The sequence below is a fragment of the Xenopus tropicalis genome, chromosome 2, assembly GCF_000004195.4.
Source record: "Xenopus tropicalis strain Nigerian chromosome 2, UCB_Xtro_10.0, whole genome shotgun sequence".
Classification (NCBI taxonomy): Eukaryota; Metazoa; Chordata; class Amphibia; order Anura; family Pipidae; genus Xenopus; species Xenopus tropicalis.
The window spans coordinates 84761017-84775994 of NC_030678.2; the positions used below are offsets into that span (position 1 = coordinate 84761017).

Consider the following 14978-nt stretch of genomic DNA (forward strand, 5'->3'; position numbering starts at 1 on the left):
CGCGACTTTTTCTTCGCCGTCGCTAAAAAAACGTATTGTTGTGCCGAGTACGAAAGTTTTGGATTCATTCAAGCTTCAGTATCGTGACTGCAGAGTGCCATTTATTCCTCTGTGAGGCTTCCAAAATCATGCAAAGTCGGAAAGGTTTTCCACCGTTTACGATTGTTCAATACGATAAAGTCGCGACGAAATAGTCGCGCAAAATACGATAAAGTCATGACGCTGACGAAAAAGGCGCAAAATTTTTGTTTCCAATCCGAATTTTTGCTATTCATGATTCAAATTCGTGCTGCCGTCTGGGGAGATAGGGGGTACAGTTTTGCCATGCCCTGTTAAATATTTTCCATAAGGGAATATGGTCGGGTTGCGAAAGTTACACATAAAGTTATGCCAAAACACAAAAACTGCCCAGAATACGACAAAACTTGCCTAGAAACTAGGCACTAGGCACTAGGTAAGTAACTTGAATATCAAGCAAAAGACAAGGAGAAGCTTCAGCAGGGACAAACTCCACAGACCACCAATGAATTAAAAAAATCAAGGTAAATTCCACTGCCCCCAATGAACAGACAAAATTATTCTTTTTAACTATTTCTAGGAACTGCTTATTATAGAGTAACATTCATTCTTTTATTGGGATCTATTTACTGAATTATATCAGTGTCTCCTACGTGAACTTTCCAGCAGGTAAAAGGGCCCCAAAACGGCATGTTCTGGCCTATGCTTATGTAAAGACTTGCGTTATTTTCAAATAAACTTACGTAACTTACGTATAAGCTCCACTGACCCCCCCAATTAAAATACTGACTTATTAGAACATTAATTAATGTTACTGTTTTTATAAACTACTATTGACTCGGTATTGGGCCCCACAGAAATATCATTGGGACACTAAACTTACGCAGTTTACATAACTTGTAAGGGGGTTAAACTTAGGGCAAAATTTTGGCACTGCACCCCATATAAGTAACTGGTGTGGGTCCCAAATTTTTTGATGGCAGCTCTGGTTTTGGGGGATTAGAGGACACAGATTCTAAAACCGGTAGCAAGAATTTTTTTTTTGATCACAATCAAGAAGTAAAATCCCAAAATATCTGTAGTAATAAGTCAAATCAGCTGGACTTGCTGTGTTTTTCTTAAAGACGTTTTGCCAGTCTTCCAACTGGTTTTCTCAATTCAGTTCAATACAGATATACCATTACCTGGATGAATAGGAACCTTGAATGAACATTTTCCATCAAATGTTTTATGACTTTCATTCATTTTACTCTTTTTGGCAGGTGGTGCCTCTTTGCTATGAACAGGCCATTCTACAACATACTTAAAGGAGAAGGAAAGGTAAAAACTAAGTAAGCTTTATCAGAAAGGTCTATGTAAATACAACCATAAGCACTCACAGAAATGCTGCACTGAGTTCCCTGTCAAAAGATTAGTTGTGTCTGTTTTCCTCTGCCAGAGACACGCAGCTCTTTGCTTTCTGCTCTTTCCTGCTCCCCCCCACTCAAGAATGCTAAGAACTCACTCCCCCCCCCTTAGGAATGTGGATCTGAGCCAATCAGCAGGAAGCTGACTCATAGGGGCACATTCATGAAAACACGAGTTTGAATCCCGAATGGGACAAATTTGGATTGGATACGATAATTTCTGAAGATCGCAAATATAACGAAAATGCCTACAAAAAAACGTATTAGTCACGATAATATCGTGTTGGCAATCTGAAATTTTTGTACCAAACGATTGTAAGCAGGGGAAAACCTTTCCGACTTTGATCCTTCTGTGTATGATTTTGGAAGCCTCCCAAAGGAATCAATGGCACTCTGCAGCTCCAACCTGGCCCAAGGAAAGTCACGATAACGAAGCTTGAATGAATCCAAAACTTTCGTACTCAACGTGACAGTACGATTTTGTCACACAAATTTTGTTGCAAAGTACGTAAAAGTCGTGAAAAGTATGAATAAGTCGTGCAAGGTACGGAAAAGTCGCCGAAAATACGTTCGGAGCGTTCGTGGATAAGTAAATGTCCCCCTTATAAGTATAATATAATGTCCCCCTGATAATGTCCCCCTTATAATGTCCCCCTGATAAGTAAATGTCCCCCCTTAGTCTGAACTATTTGGCTTCTGATCATCTGAACGGGAGAAATATGGGGAGACTTAAGGGCACTATTGAGACAACTGAAGGTATGCCTGCAGCTTAAGATTAACTCTTTATTAGCCTTTCCTTCTCCTTTAAAGGTGAAATACCTTTTTAGATGCATGACTGACCTTTGCCACTTGGAAAAAGGATGTTACAGGGTGTTAAGGGAATTAGAAAAACCCTGGCCTGATTCTTAGGGGCAGGTTTATCAAAATTTGAGTTCATGGGAAAAAAACCATGGACGCAGAAAAAAAAAAAAACCACGGCAGAACTTATACGACTAGTTTTCTCAAACGCTAACTTCTTTGAGAAAAAAAAACATGACAAAATATTCATGTGTGCATTTTGTCTCAGAAAAAAATTGCACGCTGGTGAGAAATCCATGTTTTAAGTTTCCTAAAAAAAATCAGCCAGTGCCACTTATCAGCTTTAGCTCAGATCAGAATACCCACGTCTAGCATTGGGTTTCGGTATTATGATGATTTACATAACGCGAGAGACATGAATTAAAACAGTCTTGGTCTTAACAAGCAGAAAGTGATGAACTTACTCAGACACCTGTTGTTCTCCCGATTGCGATCATCAAAATAACCTTGAGGGCAAGATTGCAAGCATATGCCAGTCTGTCTGATATCATTTCTTTCCAAAAGGATGAACAGTTTGGGTAAACACTTCATACAGCCGTTAAACTCTGAACACAAATCGCATCCCTTTGCGCAGACCATGCTCACTTCTGTACTTCCTAGACATGATATAGATACATTATTAGAGAACTCTTGTTAATGACTGATATACATGCAAAGCTGTTAAAGGGGACAACAAACAAAAATTAGTAAGAGCCCCACACAACACAGAGACCCCTAATATAACTGCCACTGTAATCTGTTATTTTGGGAAGTATGAATAAACACCATTTTTATGTGCTGCACTATTTGAAATCCAGGCAGGGGTGGAGGGACTAAAACATTGATGTTACAAATTGTAACAACTTATCCACAGCTTACAGACAGCATGCAGGAACAACACAACCCACAATGCATTGCAATGTTCCTTTGCTTATTGACATCACGTGTGCAGAGAATTGTGGGGTTTGGAGGAAGCAGGCTAAAGACAGTCTACTACTGCTACATTTTATTTGAGTCTTTCTTGACACTTTCTTGACTGTCTGTGAATCAGGACACTTAGGAGGGCTTAATTATTTGGTAAAAAATCATATTGTAACTTACGTAAAAAAAAACAGAGGGATACAACTTGCCTGCAGGAAATAACTATCAGGGTCAAACATTTTATGAGCTTCTTTCAGAGGGGGCAATATGCAATAAAGGGCTATAAAGCTGTACGTTAGGGAAGAAACTTACACAACTGCTTGCTATTTATATAAGGTTTAACTTTCCAAGCAAAGGGTATTCACTGATCATGGGGTTATCAGTTTTTATAGGTGTAGGAGAGATTTTACCCTTGACTGACGTATTCATAGCTATTTATAGTTATTGCTGTTTATAGATATAGCTGTTTATAGATATAGCTCAGTTCGTGAAATGATGTAATACAGGCCAAATAAATTCCAACTTATATTGCTTTTCAACATCCTCATTAACCACTTGTGTCATAGTTGTATTGTGACATGAAAATGGGCTTGTGTTGTGACATGAAAATGGTCATTATTTTGGCAAAGCCACAGGCATCACAAGCTTTATTACAGAATGATTTTGTGAATGACATTTATTGGTTATTACTACTGCCTCTTTATTTTTTTATGACATGCTGTTTCTTTTAAAAAAATACCATCTATGTGATATTAATTAAGTTAGCATACATCCATGTTGATGGCAAAATAATCCTATTTTTTACATTTTTAAGTTTCAAATGCTGGCTGATTTTCTTTTTGAAAGAAATTATTTTTTATTGATTTTGTATATAAACAGGGATGGGGATACAGAAAAATGAGGGGGGGAAAGGGAAGTTTTGCATTACATAGTTATTATATACCAATACATATACTCCGAGTACAGTTCTTTACTCAAGGTAGTCTAATCAGATGGGTTTCCAGCCAGCCACCCCATACTCTGTCAAACTTATTTGGTTGACCTCTGGCTTTGTATGTGAGTTTTATTATTGGAAGCATTTTTTTAACCAGTTCTATCCACCCGGCCTTTCTAAGAGGTAAGGGAGCCATCCAGTTCATAATCAACATTTTCTTAGCATAGTACATTAATGATCTCTCCAGAACTCTTGCATAGTTAGTAGGGATGAAGTCATCTATAAGACCTTAAAAGGCATATTTCTGGTTGAAAGTGCTTTACCATAAGTTGGATGGCAACTCACATTCTAACGTATAACTCTCAAGTTTCAGCCGGCCCAGAAGCACCAGTGGTTACAATGTTTTTTATAGACTAAAGGCACTGTGCTCCCAGTAAGGGCTCATATTCATGAGTGTTTTTTCCTATGCTCCTCTGCGGAGGCATTCTCCTGCATTCCACCACAGGAGAGCACAGGAAGAAATGCTGTTCATTCTTTCTAAGGGGGCTGTACTAACACAGATCCAGGTAAGTGCCAAATGGAGGTGGAAAGCAGCATTATCTATCCATGGAACACCACCTCAAATGCTTAAAATTTTTTAATTGTTTATACACCTGTGTAAAAATAGAAGCACAAATAGATGTGTTGCACACAAAAAAAACACAAAAAACACTATGCTCCAGTAAATTAACACACCAGTCACTTGTGTAGATTGCGATCACTGGTCATTCTAATTACATTTGTATCCAAACTGGCTTGCAATTTCTAGAAAAATGTGAGATTTGTTAAAAGGTTGCTAGGTGGCAGTGCTGTTTAGATAATGTTAGAAGCCATCGACATCCAGAGACAATATGTAGAGACTGAACCACATTTCTTCTAATGGGTCATAATGGGGACTGAGGTTATGGCTAAATTGCTTTCAAAACCTTACACTTGAGTGACAATGAAACCTTTTGTAACCAATAAGCAGTGTCACAAGGAAACAAGTATCTCTTAATAAGCACTTTTAAATATTTTATGCTAAAGATGAGCTCATGTCTTTTCAGTGAAAGCATGTAAGTGACACATGATCAGAACAGATAAATAATTGATCTGAATAGCACTCACAACAAAACACAGTGCCCTAATCAGTTCTATTTTTAAGAAAGAAACTAGGCTTTTGGCCAACAAAAAGGGACAACATATCCTGTGTTTTTTTTACAGCCATATTATATTATATTCCCCTGATCACAGCTTAATGACTGCTTAGCTTAAAGGGGTTGTTCATCTTTGCACAACATTCACAAATCTAACAGTTCAAATCAATAGAACAATCTTTGTCATATACATAGTTAACAAAAAATGTGCAGACCCTGTGCTGGGGCCCTATAAATACTACAGTAATTTTTTTATTTGATATTACACGTAGTACTGGCGACAGACTTAACTCCTATTGGCTGTGTATCCTGTCAGTCTGATATTGCTGTCTGTGCCTGTGACAGAATGCTATAAATCTAACATAACAGAATGTTAGATTTGTGATATACTGAGTCTGTTCATCTGTGACATGGCAAGGGAGAAATTCATCAATAGCCTTTCAATTTATGCAACTGGTTAGAGTGCATAAGCAACCAATGAATTGGTCTAATAAGAAAAACGTAAGGGCAAAGCCTGGACGTGATGATGTAAACATATAGGAAATTCTTGGTGTTTCAGGTTTAAAAAAGGCCACACCCATCCCTTCAGAACAAAAACTGATCAGAGAGACAGAAGAAGGACTGATTTAATAGTTATAAAAAGTAGCTTTTACATTAGCCTTTTTTACTTTTTTTATGGAGAATGGATTTTTTATACACTGAGAGCATTGTTTACTAAAATTTGGACATGAAGGTGAACAAGAGAGACAAAGCAGTTGGAGTCAGGCCAGTCGGCAAAAAAATGGATTTATCCAGGATTTAAAAAGGTTTCTCTTGTTTTTCTATTTTTTTTTTTGCTGCCAGAGTGTCCATGCCAGTGGGGTTCTACAAATCCTACCAAGTCACTTCAAAAGCTTCTTTATCACATATAATCAGTCTGGTTGTTGTAGGCAGGGTAATTAAAATGTACCTATAAACTGAGATTAGTGAGATTAAGCTGCGTAAGTGTGAGAGCTTGATTTATACTAATCGTGCACTTATTATGTGTCACAACTGCCTTCATGCTCCTGAGCCCCAATGCATTAAATCAGGCAGTTGTCTACACTGTTTGGGCTCTGGTGCTATGCTACTCTTTATATGTAATATGGGGAGAAAATAGCAACAAATAGCTTTGAGCTTATTAGGACATTGCAAATATTCTCTCTTCATACTAAGCTTTGCACTGAACTTTTCTGAAAGCATTCATTTCTGAATTGTAGTTGTAATATATATATTAAAATAACTAAGTATGAAATTAAAATAGCAGCGTTATTGCCTTGACTATATACTTTGTTATTGGCCATGACATCATATGAAACCTGCCCCTATGCCACCAAAAGCCTCATTGATTCTCTATCTTCAATTACATTTAGGCCTCATCTAACCCTATGCTTTGCTGAAGCATGTCCCCTCAACAGGTTCACTTTATTAAATGTGAAAATGTTTTATTATATTATGGTCTAAAAGGCAATCAATGTGCTTCTTTTTCATTCTGTTCTATGAAGGTCACCTTATAATTAGATTTAAGCATGATATAGACAGTGTTATTCTGAACAGCTTGCATCTGGTCTTTGTTTTGTAGTTATTTATTCTGATGCTAGATTTTATTGTTATTAATATTTTTATTTCAGGTACAGGTATCGGACCCTTTATCCGGAAACCCATTATCCAGAAAGTTCCAAATTATGGAAAGGCCATCTCCCACAGACTCCATTTTAATCCTTTTTCTCTGTAATAATAAAACAGTACCTTGTACTTGACCCCAATTAAGATTATTGGAGGCAAAACAATCCCACTGGGTTTAATTACTGTTTAAATAATGTTTTTAGCAGACTTTAGGTAGGAGATCCAAATTACGAAAAGACCCCTTATCAAGAAAACCCCAGGTCTCGAGCATTCTGGATAATGGGTCCCATACCTGTACTACTTTATATTATAATATCTATCTATTTAGGCTATATCCATTATTATTTTTTCATTTAAATTACTGTCCATTAGCTAGTGACCATATAACAGTTCAATACATGGAAACAGCAGAATAAAAGTTTAATGAAAAGCCACAAAAAAGAACACACAGCTCACAGACTGACAGTCAGATCTGGATCATCTGTAAAGCATATCCACACCAAAAGACCCAAACATTCTTTTTCTTTAAACAAAATGTCTTTAAACATATGAATTTTAAAGTCAGGTCTGACCACTTACAACACCTTGTTGGTATTTTGGGTAAGTAGACAAACGCAGCAAAAGATGGTAATGCATTATTTGTTATCTTAACCTGCTTTCAAAATATGAACGCAAGTGCAGTTGTACTAACATGGAGAAAAAGGTTGCAGACATTAAAGGGGACCTGTCACCCCAAGACATAACTCCAAATTATTTTCTATATTGTTAGTTAAGCAAAATAAACATTACTTACGCTATATAAATAATATAAATCTTGTTTCCTTCCGTCTTGGAATTACTCAATCAAAGCAAGCAGTAGGCACCATTTTGTGTTATGAAGGCAAACATTTTATCATGCCAAAATCTTGTTTATGCTCCAGAATGGGGGACCAGATGCCCATGCCCTTGTATTGGCTACACAATTAGATGATGAGGAGGGAGGGGGAAAGTGAGATGTGCAGTGACATCTAGGTAGTGCTGAACGGAAAGCTAAAGTTATTGTCATAGAGGCATAGAGGTGGGGCAAGCAATATATGATTGACAGCTGGGATTTTTAAATGCCTTTATAATGGGTTTGGATGTGTTAATATAAAAATGAATTTGCGTTTCATGTTTAATTTGAAAAGGACTTTTATTATACAGCTTTTTATATCTGGGTGACAGGTCCACTTTAATGCAGTTAAAGGTGTTTGTGTTCTTACATGCTCCTTGTACGTCCACACAGTTGTACTGAATGGAATTTCATCCTTCTGATGAGCAAGTGCACTTACTGACACTAGGAAACTCTGAAGCTACTGCCACCCTGAACATTTTGGTAATTCCAGAGCTCCCACATCAGGCTGCACCGATAGGTGCACCAGACTTGCAACAGACCTCCACGCTTGATAACATTCACTTTTACATTTGATTTGTATCCACAAATTGTGCTTGGCACACTGCACCTGGTAAATCATTACTAAACATAATTTTTCTTGTTTACAAAATAGATAGCCATGCAATATTACACAAAGCAACATATGAAATTTCTGTTGTACTTCAAGTCCCATAAATCTTATCTGTTATAGCTTCTACTTTTTCGAATTGTTGCACAACAAAAACAGTGGCAAAAATCTAAAACCTCTAAAGTTTTGAAGCAGTAGAAGGATCCTCCAGGGAAGGGATGGGACATATACCATTGACTTCTACATGATCTCAGCAAGTTTTAGCTCTCTAATAGTTAGATTCACATTTTTAGCATTTTTCACATTTTGTTGCTCAGTAAATCTCGAAAAATTTGTGATTTTTTTTCTGCGAATTTTAGCACTAAAACAAACTGAATCAGAAAAAAAATTCAGGGTGTTAGTAAATAGCCCTCATAGATATTACCATATTTGCCCTTCTGAAGTGTAAGATTTCTGTAAGCAAATATTTTACAGTAATCTCAGCATGATAGATAACAGCGATATCACTGGTATAACAGGCGTCTCAATGAAGCATTCTTTTTCATCTGTAAGTGAGGGAATACAGGGTTATGGAAGATAGCTCTTAGTACAAGTGAGGGAATACAGGGTTATGGGAGATAGCTCTCAGTACAAGTGAGGGAATACAGGGTTATGGGAGATAGCTCTTAGTACAAGTTGATCCAGGGACTGGTCCTATTGCCATATTGGAGTCAGGAAGGAATTTTTTCCCCTCTGCAGCAAATTAGAGAGGCTTCAGATGGGGTTTTTTGCCTTCCTCTGGATCAACTAGAAGTTAGGCAGGTTATATATAGACATTGTGGTTGAACATGATAGACATACGTCTTTTTTCAACCTAACATACTATGCAAATAGTACAAAAACATAGCACCAAAGAACCGCCCCCTACACTGATCTGCAAGCACATGAACTGCATTCATTCCACTTTTGCTTCCTGGAAATGCCCCAATACACTGTCATTTGTTGTTCCATTAAAAATGATGGGTGTGGCTTGTTGGGGTCCCTACTGACGTTATTGTGCATGCAAAGCCCTGCTGATATCACTGAATGCTCACAGGCCTTTCCATGTAACTGAGTGCTCACTGCCCAGGCACAATACAGTATGGCTTCCAAAAAATGACTATGCTGGGTTTACTTGGAAGGGTTGAACTTGATGGACTCTGGTCTTTTTTCAACCCTATGTTACTATTTACTATACTGTAATTAAGTTTGTGACACCTATTTTGAATAAGTGGCTCTAATTGGAGAGTTTTAGGGAAGGTTTTATTCCCTTTAGGGGTGCTGCATAGTGATATGTGGGTCGAGAAAAACTTGACCCGCACCTGACCCTAACCAGCCTCCTCCTAACGCAAACCCTTCCTGACCCAGCTTCTCCCCTCTATTTATAAACCCGCCCACAATGACATCACAAAAGGGGTGGGGCATGCAGAAGCTGGAAGAGGCAGCCAGCAGTGTAAGGTTGCAGGTGGGGAGGGCGAGGGGAAGAGCTCAACCCGGTCCCACCCACAACTGATGTGCCTAGGTCGTCCTGACTGGTGGGTTAACCCATAGGTCCCGTGGGTATCAGGCCGGCCCACACATCACTAGTGCTGCATGCTTACGGACAGAGGAGCTGGGCATAATCATATTTAAAACATTATTACAAAATTACTATTACAGAATAACCATTAACTTAAACTATATAGCAAACATAACAAGGCAAATGCTTCTAAACTAATAATGTAACATGTTTTCATTGTGGCCATTATTTCATTCTTATCCTTCTTGCTGTGTGTCACTTTGAAAGACAGTTAAATAGTGCAATACAAAGTACAGAGGAAGTAAACAGCTGATTCCCTACATGATGTCACTTAACTAAATATAACAAGAGAAAGGCATGAGTAAGAAAATTACTGATTAACCACTGGGAAAAAAACGTTAATGTTGAAATTCATCCTGAAGATGTTGGTAATTCATGGAAATTCATCCTGAAGATGTTGAAGGTAATTCATGGATATTTTTCTAATCAAAAGAAACAGGGGAAAGAGCATAATACAAAAATTGCTGTATACTGCATTGGTGTTTATAATTCCAACCTGACATTGGTGTTTATAATTCCAACCTTAAAGTCCTTACTGGTCCTTAGTTTATCCTATTTGGTTGTCTGCCTTACCGTTTATGTAAAAGTCCTCTACAATTGAAGCTAGATATACTGTAAATATATACATGTATGACAAGATCCATGTGTTTCGGCAAAAGTGCATATTTGACACATTTGGCCATCAGAGAATCCCCTTTTACACATCACTTAAGGTGGGCATTATAGCCCAACAGTTGTTAGGCTGCTTAAAACAAAACTATACCATCAAAATGAATACTTAACCAGCATATAATTTAGTGCCATATACATATCAGTAAATATTGCCCTTTTCTCTTGAGCCACCATTTTGTGATGGTTTGTGTGCTCCCTCACAGATCACCTGACAGGAAATTATACAGCTTCTGTGTGTGAGTAGCCGCTATATCCTAGCATACAGTATATGTGTGTCTGTGGTTTGTGTGTGAGCACAGTGCCTCATAGAAGCCAAACAGTGGAGCTTAGAGCTTATAAATAGCAGTTCTTCAGTTTGGTATTATACAATAGCACATTATACTATTAGAAAAGTATATATTTAAAATAATCCCACATTTAATAATTATTCCACACATATCTTCGTATTACCAATACCCTGACTCCCACTAATATTGTATTTATTTTTGTTAAGCCAAATTATTCTAAATGACAAGTAATTACAAGTGATTACTGGTATTTCACATCTATTGATTATCCACTTAATGTACCTCAGCATCAGTAATGCGTTATTTTGTATTACTATTCTATTAGGAATATTCCCAGGAATATTCACTCATTCAGATTGTAGTGGGAAAACAGACATATTGTTGAAACATTGGAAACCCCCAATATAATGCTCACTGGCTTGAAATACTAACTTCCACCCTGGGGGTAACCACCTAACAACCCAGTCACATTGGTCCCCTACTATGACTAATGTGGGACTGACTATTCAAGAAGACCACAAACTCAGAGATGTTATTATTAGACAGCTACAGTATATTATTTCCAATCACTGCTAGGAACTGGTACCTACTATTAACCAACAAGATACCTCACATTAGTACCCTAGATTAACTTATTTATTCATTCTTTGACCCATATTTACAAAATGACATTTAATATTTACATATTCTTAACTTATTTTCTGGGCCTAGTGCACCTGTACATATATACCAACAGAATATTCTATGTGTTTTATGGTGAGGCCTTGTTTTAGTGATGTGCAGGTCCCATGGGTCTCATCTGCACTAAACCCTAACCTGGTGAGTCTCGGTATTCTCTGTCCTTTCTCTGACCCTCTCTGATGTCACAAAAGGGGTGAGAAATGGAGGGGCCAGGATCTATAAATAGAGAAGTCTTGAGGTGGAAGTGGGGCATAGTATGGTCATGGGCAGGGTGGGTGCAAGCCTGCCCGACCCGTGGGTGCTGCGGGTTTACAGGCCAGCCTGCACATCACTACCTTGTTCCTAAGAAAGTAACCAAGACAATCTGTAGGGATATCCAATGGCCTAGCTTATATAACTCCAGGTGCAGTCCACCCACTCCCACAAAGCTGTTGTTTGTGTTATAGTGAGTCAGCATCAGCAATAGTTGTGACATTGCACATTCCAGGCTGTAGAGCCTTCAACCAAAATAGCAAATGTTATTTAATACATATATTTTCAGCACTGATCATAACATTGATTAGAAAAGCATAATACCTTTTGTTGAACTTTGATGAGAAACACACACTAGCTATATCATTAGAGTCAGGTTAAGTTTAACTCTGATGAGTGTGAAATGAAGTGCAAAAATTTAGTTATTAATGTTTAGACGATTGCACCGTCAGCCCTTCCGTTCTTTAAATAGAAACGCAGCAAATGTTGCATGTCTATTAGAGTGCAAATGATGCTTTGCTAATCCTCCTTTCTGCAAAAGCCCCAATCACTGTTAATATGGCCAGTGAATGCATTAATCATATTTATAGATATCTGCCAAAAGCCACACAAACTTTTGCCTTAAATGTAAAAAGGTCTTTTCTGCGAGTTAACTAAAATATCATGAAAACAACACAACTTATTATGAATGAGTTGATTCAGTCTGCTTGAATTTCCTTTTCTGATCTAATGATTAGCAAACAAATGGCTGGATAATTCCCGGGCAATGCTCACTTCACTGCTTCCCTTATACAAGCACTTCCGTTAGATTATACAGCATCAGGCACATCCCAGTATTCAGGAACTTGCAAAAAACACAAACAATGTGCCAATCTGGCTACTTTCCCATAACAGCAAAATCATCACAGGACAATGAGCAGGGTAGTCATTTGGTGTGAATATTTTCTGATAATAATATGGGTAACTAAATTCGAAGTATACATCACCTACATTTTTTAGCTGTTATATGTAGCTCAGGAGCAAGCACACAACATAGGTTTTTAATAAATACTGTTGTCTTCTCCACATTTACACTTTGGTTTTTTGTTTTTTTTATTTCCCTTCACTTATGCTGTGCTGTATATGTGTGTGTCACTGTGCTTTGAGCTGGGCTCACTAAGCATTCACTGAATCATTCCACTCTAATACTCTCTTTCTGTTCCTAGAAAGCAGTTCAGTAGGGGGGTGCATCCGATTTCTAGAGCAACACCCTCTGGGTGAGTTTAGATTTAGTCCTAACTGCCAAGCCTGAAAGGAAACTTGCCCACGCAGACCATTTCCTCTGGTATGTAAAAAATGTCAGGGTACCAAAACCTGTATCTAGTATTTCAACAACTTCAGAAATATCTATATTTTAATGTATAATATAGATCTTGCATAGTTTTGCAAGGGAAATAAGGTATGGTGTACTAGAGCAATACAAATGATAAAAAAACAGTTTTAGAATTACAGGTATAGGACCCGTAATCCAGAATGCTCGGGACCAAGGGTATTCTGGATAAGGGGTCTTTCCATAATTTGGATCTTTATACCTTAAGTCTACTAAAAATTAATAAAACATGAATTAAACCCAATAGGATTATTTTACATCCAATACATACAATGATTAATTGTATCTTAGTTGGTATCAAATACAAAGCACTGTTTTATTTTTACAGAGAAAAAGGAAATCAATTTTAAAAATCTGAATTATTTGATTAAAATGGAGTCCATGGGAGACAGGCTTTCCGTAATTTGGAGCTTTCTGGATATAGGGTTATACATACCTGTATTTGTTAATTGCTACTTGAGGTATTTTTTTCAACATATTACTTTTCTTGCTTTGCTTGCATTTACAAACCTAGGTTTGTGAAAGAACAATATGGCTAAGGCCTAGTCCAGCAGATATATGTGGCTTTATAAGTCTACCCTTGTAATAATAAAAAAATATATATTTTTTTGTAATAATTGGTGCTCATATCCATAAAAACTTTTGCTATTGGTGGAGTGTGTTATGTTGGGAGGGTGTTACTCAATAACTTACCTAGGTTATTAGACATAGCATGCTGTTCTTTTTATGAATAGGTTATTGAATAACAGGAGATAACAGTATATTTAGAACTGCTGTAAAATAAGATGTGTCATTGTGTACTTAGATTTAAAACCTTCAGAAATATCCAAAACATAGCTTGTGTGTGCCCTGTGTGTCAGCAGACCCTGCCATAAAGGTAAGCAGGGTGCCATGTATAAAGCTATACTAACATTTTTAATAATAACATAGTAATGACATTTTTCTTTGTAAACAATTACATACCAATATTAATTTTTTAATTTATATTGAGGTTATAGTTATAAGAAGACAATAAACATGTATTTTAAAAATTACATTACATTTTATCATTCCATTTATATGAACCCATTTTAATAACACTCCTATTTTTATGCCAGCTTTGGTCTGTGTTCCAAATTAGTGATATATATATAACATATAGAAGAGTCTCATTAATAATAAGTTTACCTCACAGGGTGTGACACTTACTTCTCCTGTGTCGCCTCCCCTTCACAAACTTGTTGCTGTCTGCAATATCCATCAAGATCAAGACAAGCACAGCAAACAGTCCAAACTGCATAGTAACTCTCCAGTACTAAGTACCCGAAAAGCTGGCTGATTGGAGGGAGTAAATTCCACCCTTGTGGCAGTCTCAGTAAGTGCAGACTCTGATCAGAAATGCAAGTCTGTACATGCCTGGTACAGGATCATCTCTGAAAACCATAGCAGTTGCCTCAGACTTAGGTGGCAGGTAACATGGTTCCGCTTTCATCCTTGTAGGGACCACAGGAGTTTGGATCCAGTCCCATTGGGTAAGACAGGAAAGGTATGACACAAGACAGAGTATACAGAATTCTCCAAAGATACCTGCACGGATAAAAAGATACATACATTATCAGTACATTGTAATATTTTTTTTTAACCACAGCTAAATGAGATCACAATAGAAACATTTTTTTTGCAAATTCATTTTCATTCTCTTGACTAAAATTAACCCAGAACATT

At 37.3% G+C, this 14978-nt stretch overlaps 1 protein-coding gene across 1 annotated transcript in view; it reads right to left on the bottom strand.

Annotated features, from left to right (window-relative positions):
* Positions 1-14978, bottom strand: part of rspo1 (R-spondin 1) — a gene marked incomplete at its 5' end in the record, with an annotated part of 82452 nt that overhangs the window by 8509 nt on the left and 58965 nt on the right. Inside the window, 2 exon segments of the mRNA NM_001128028.1 lie at positions 2687-2878; positions 14463-14840. Coding sequence (NP_001121500.1) covers positions 2687-2878; positions 14463-14553 — 283 coding nt within the window.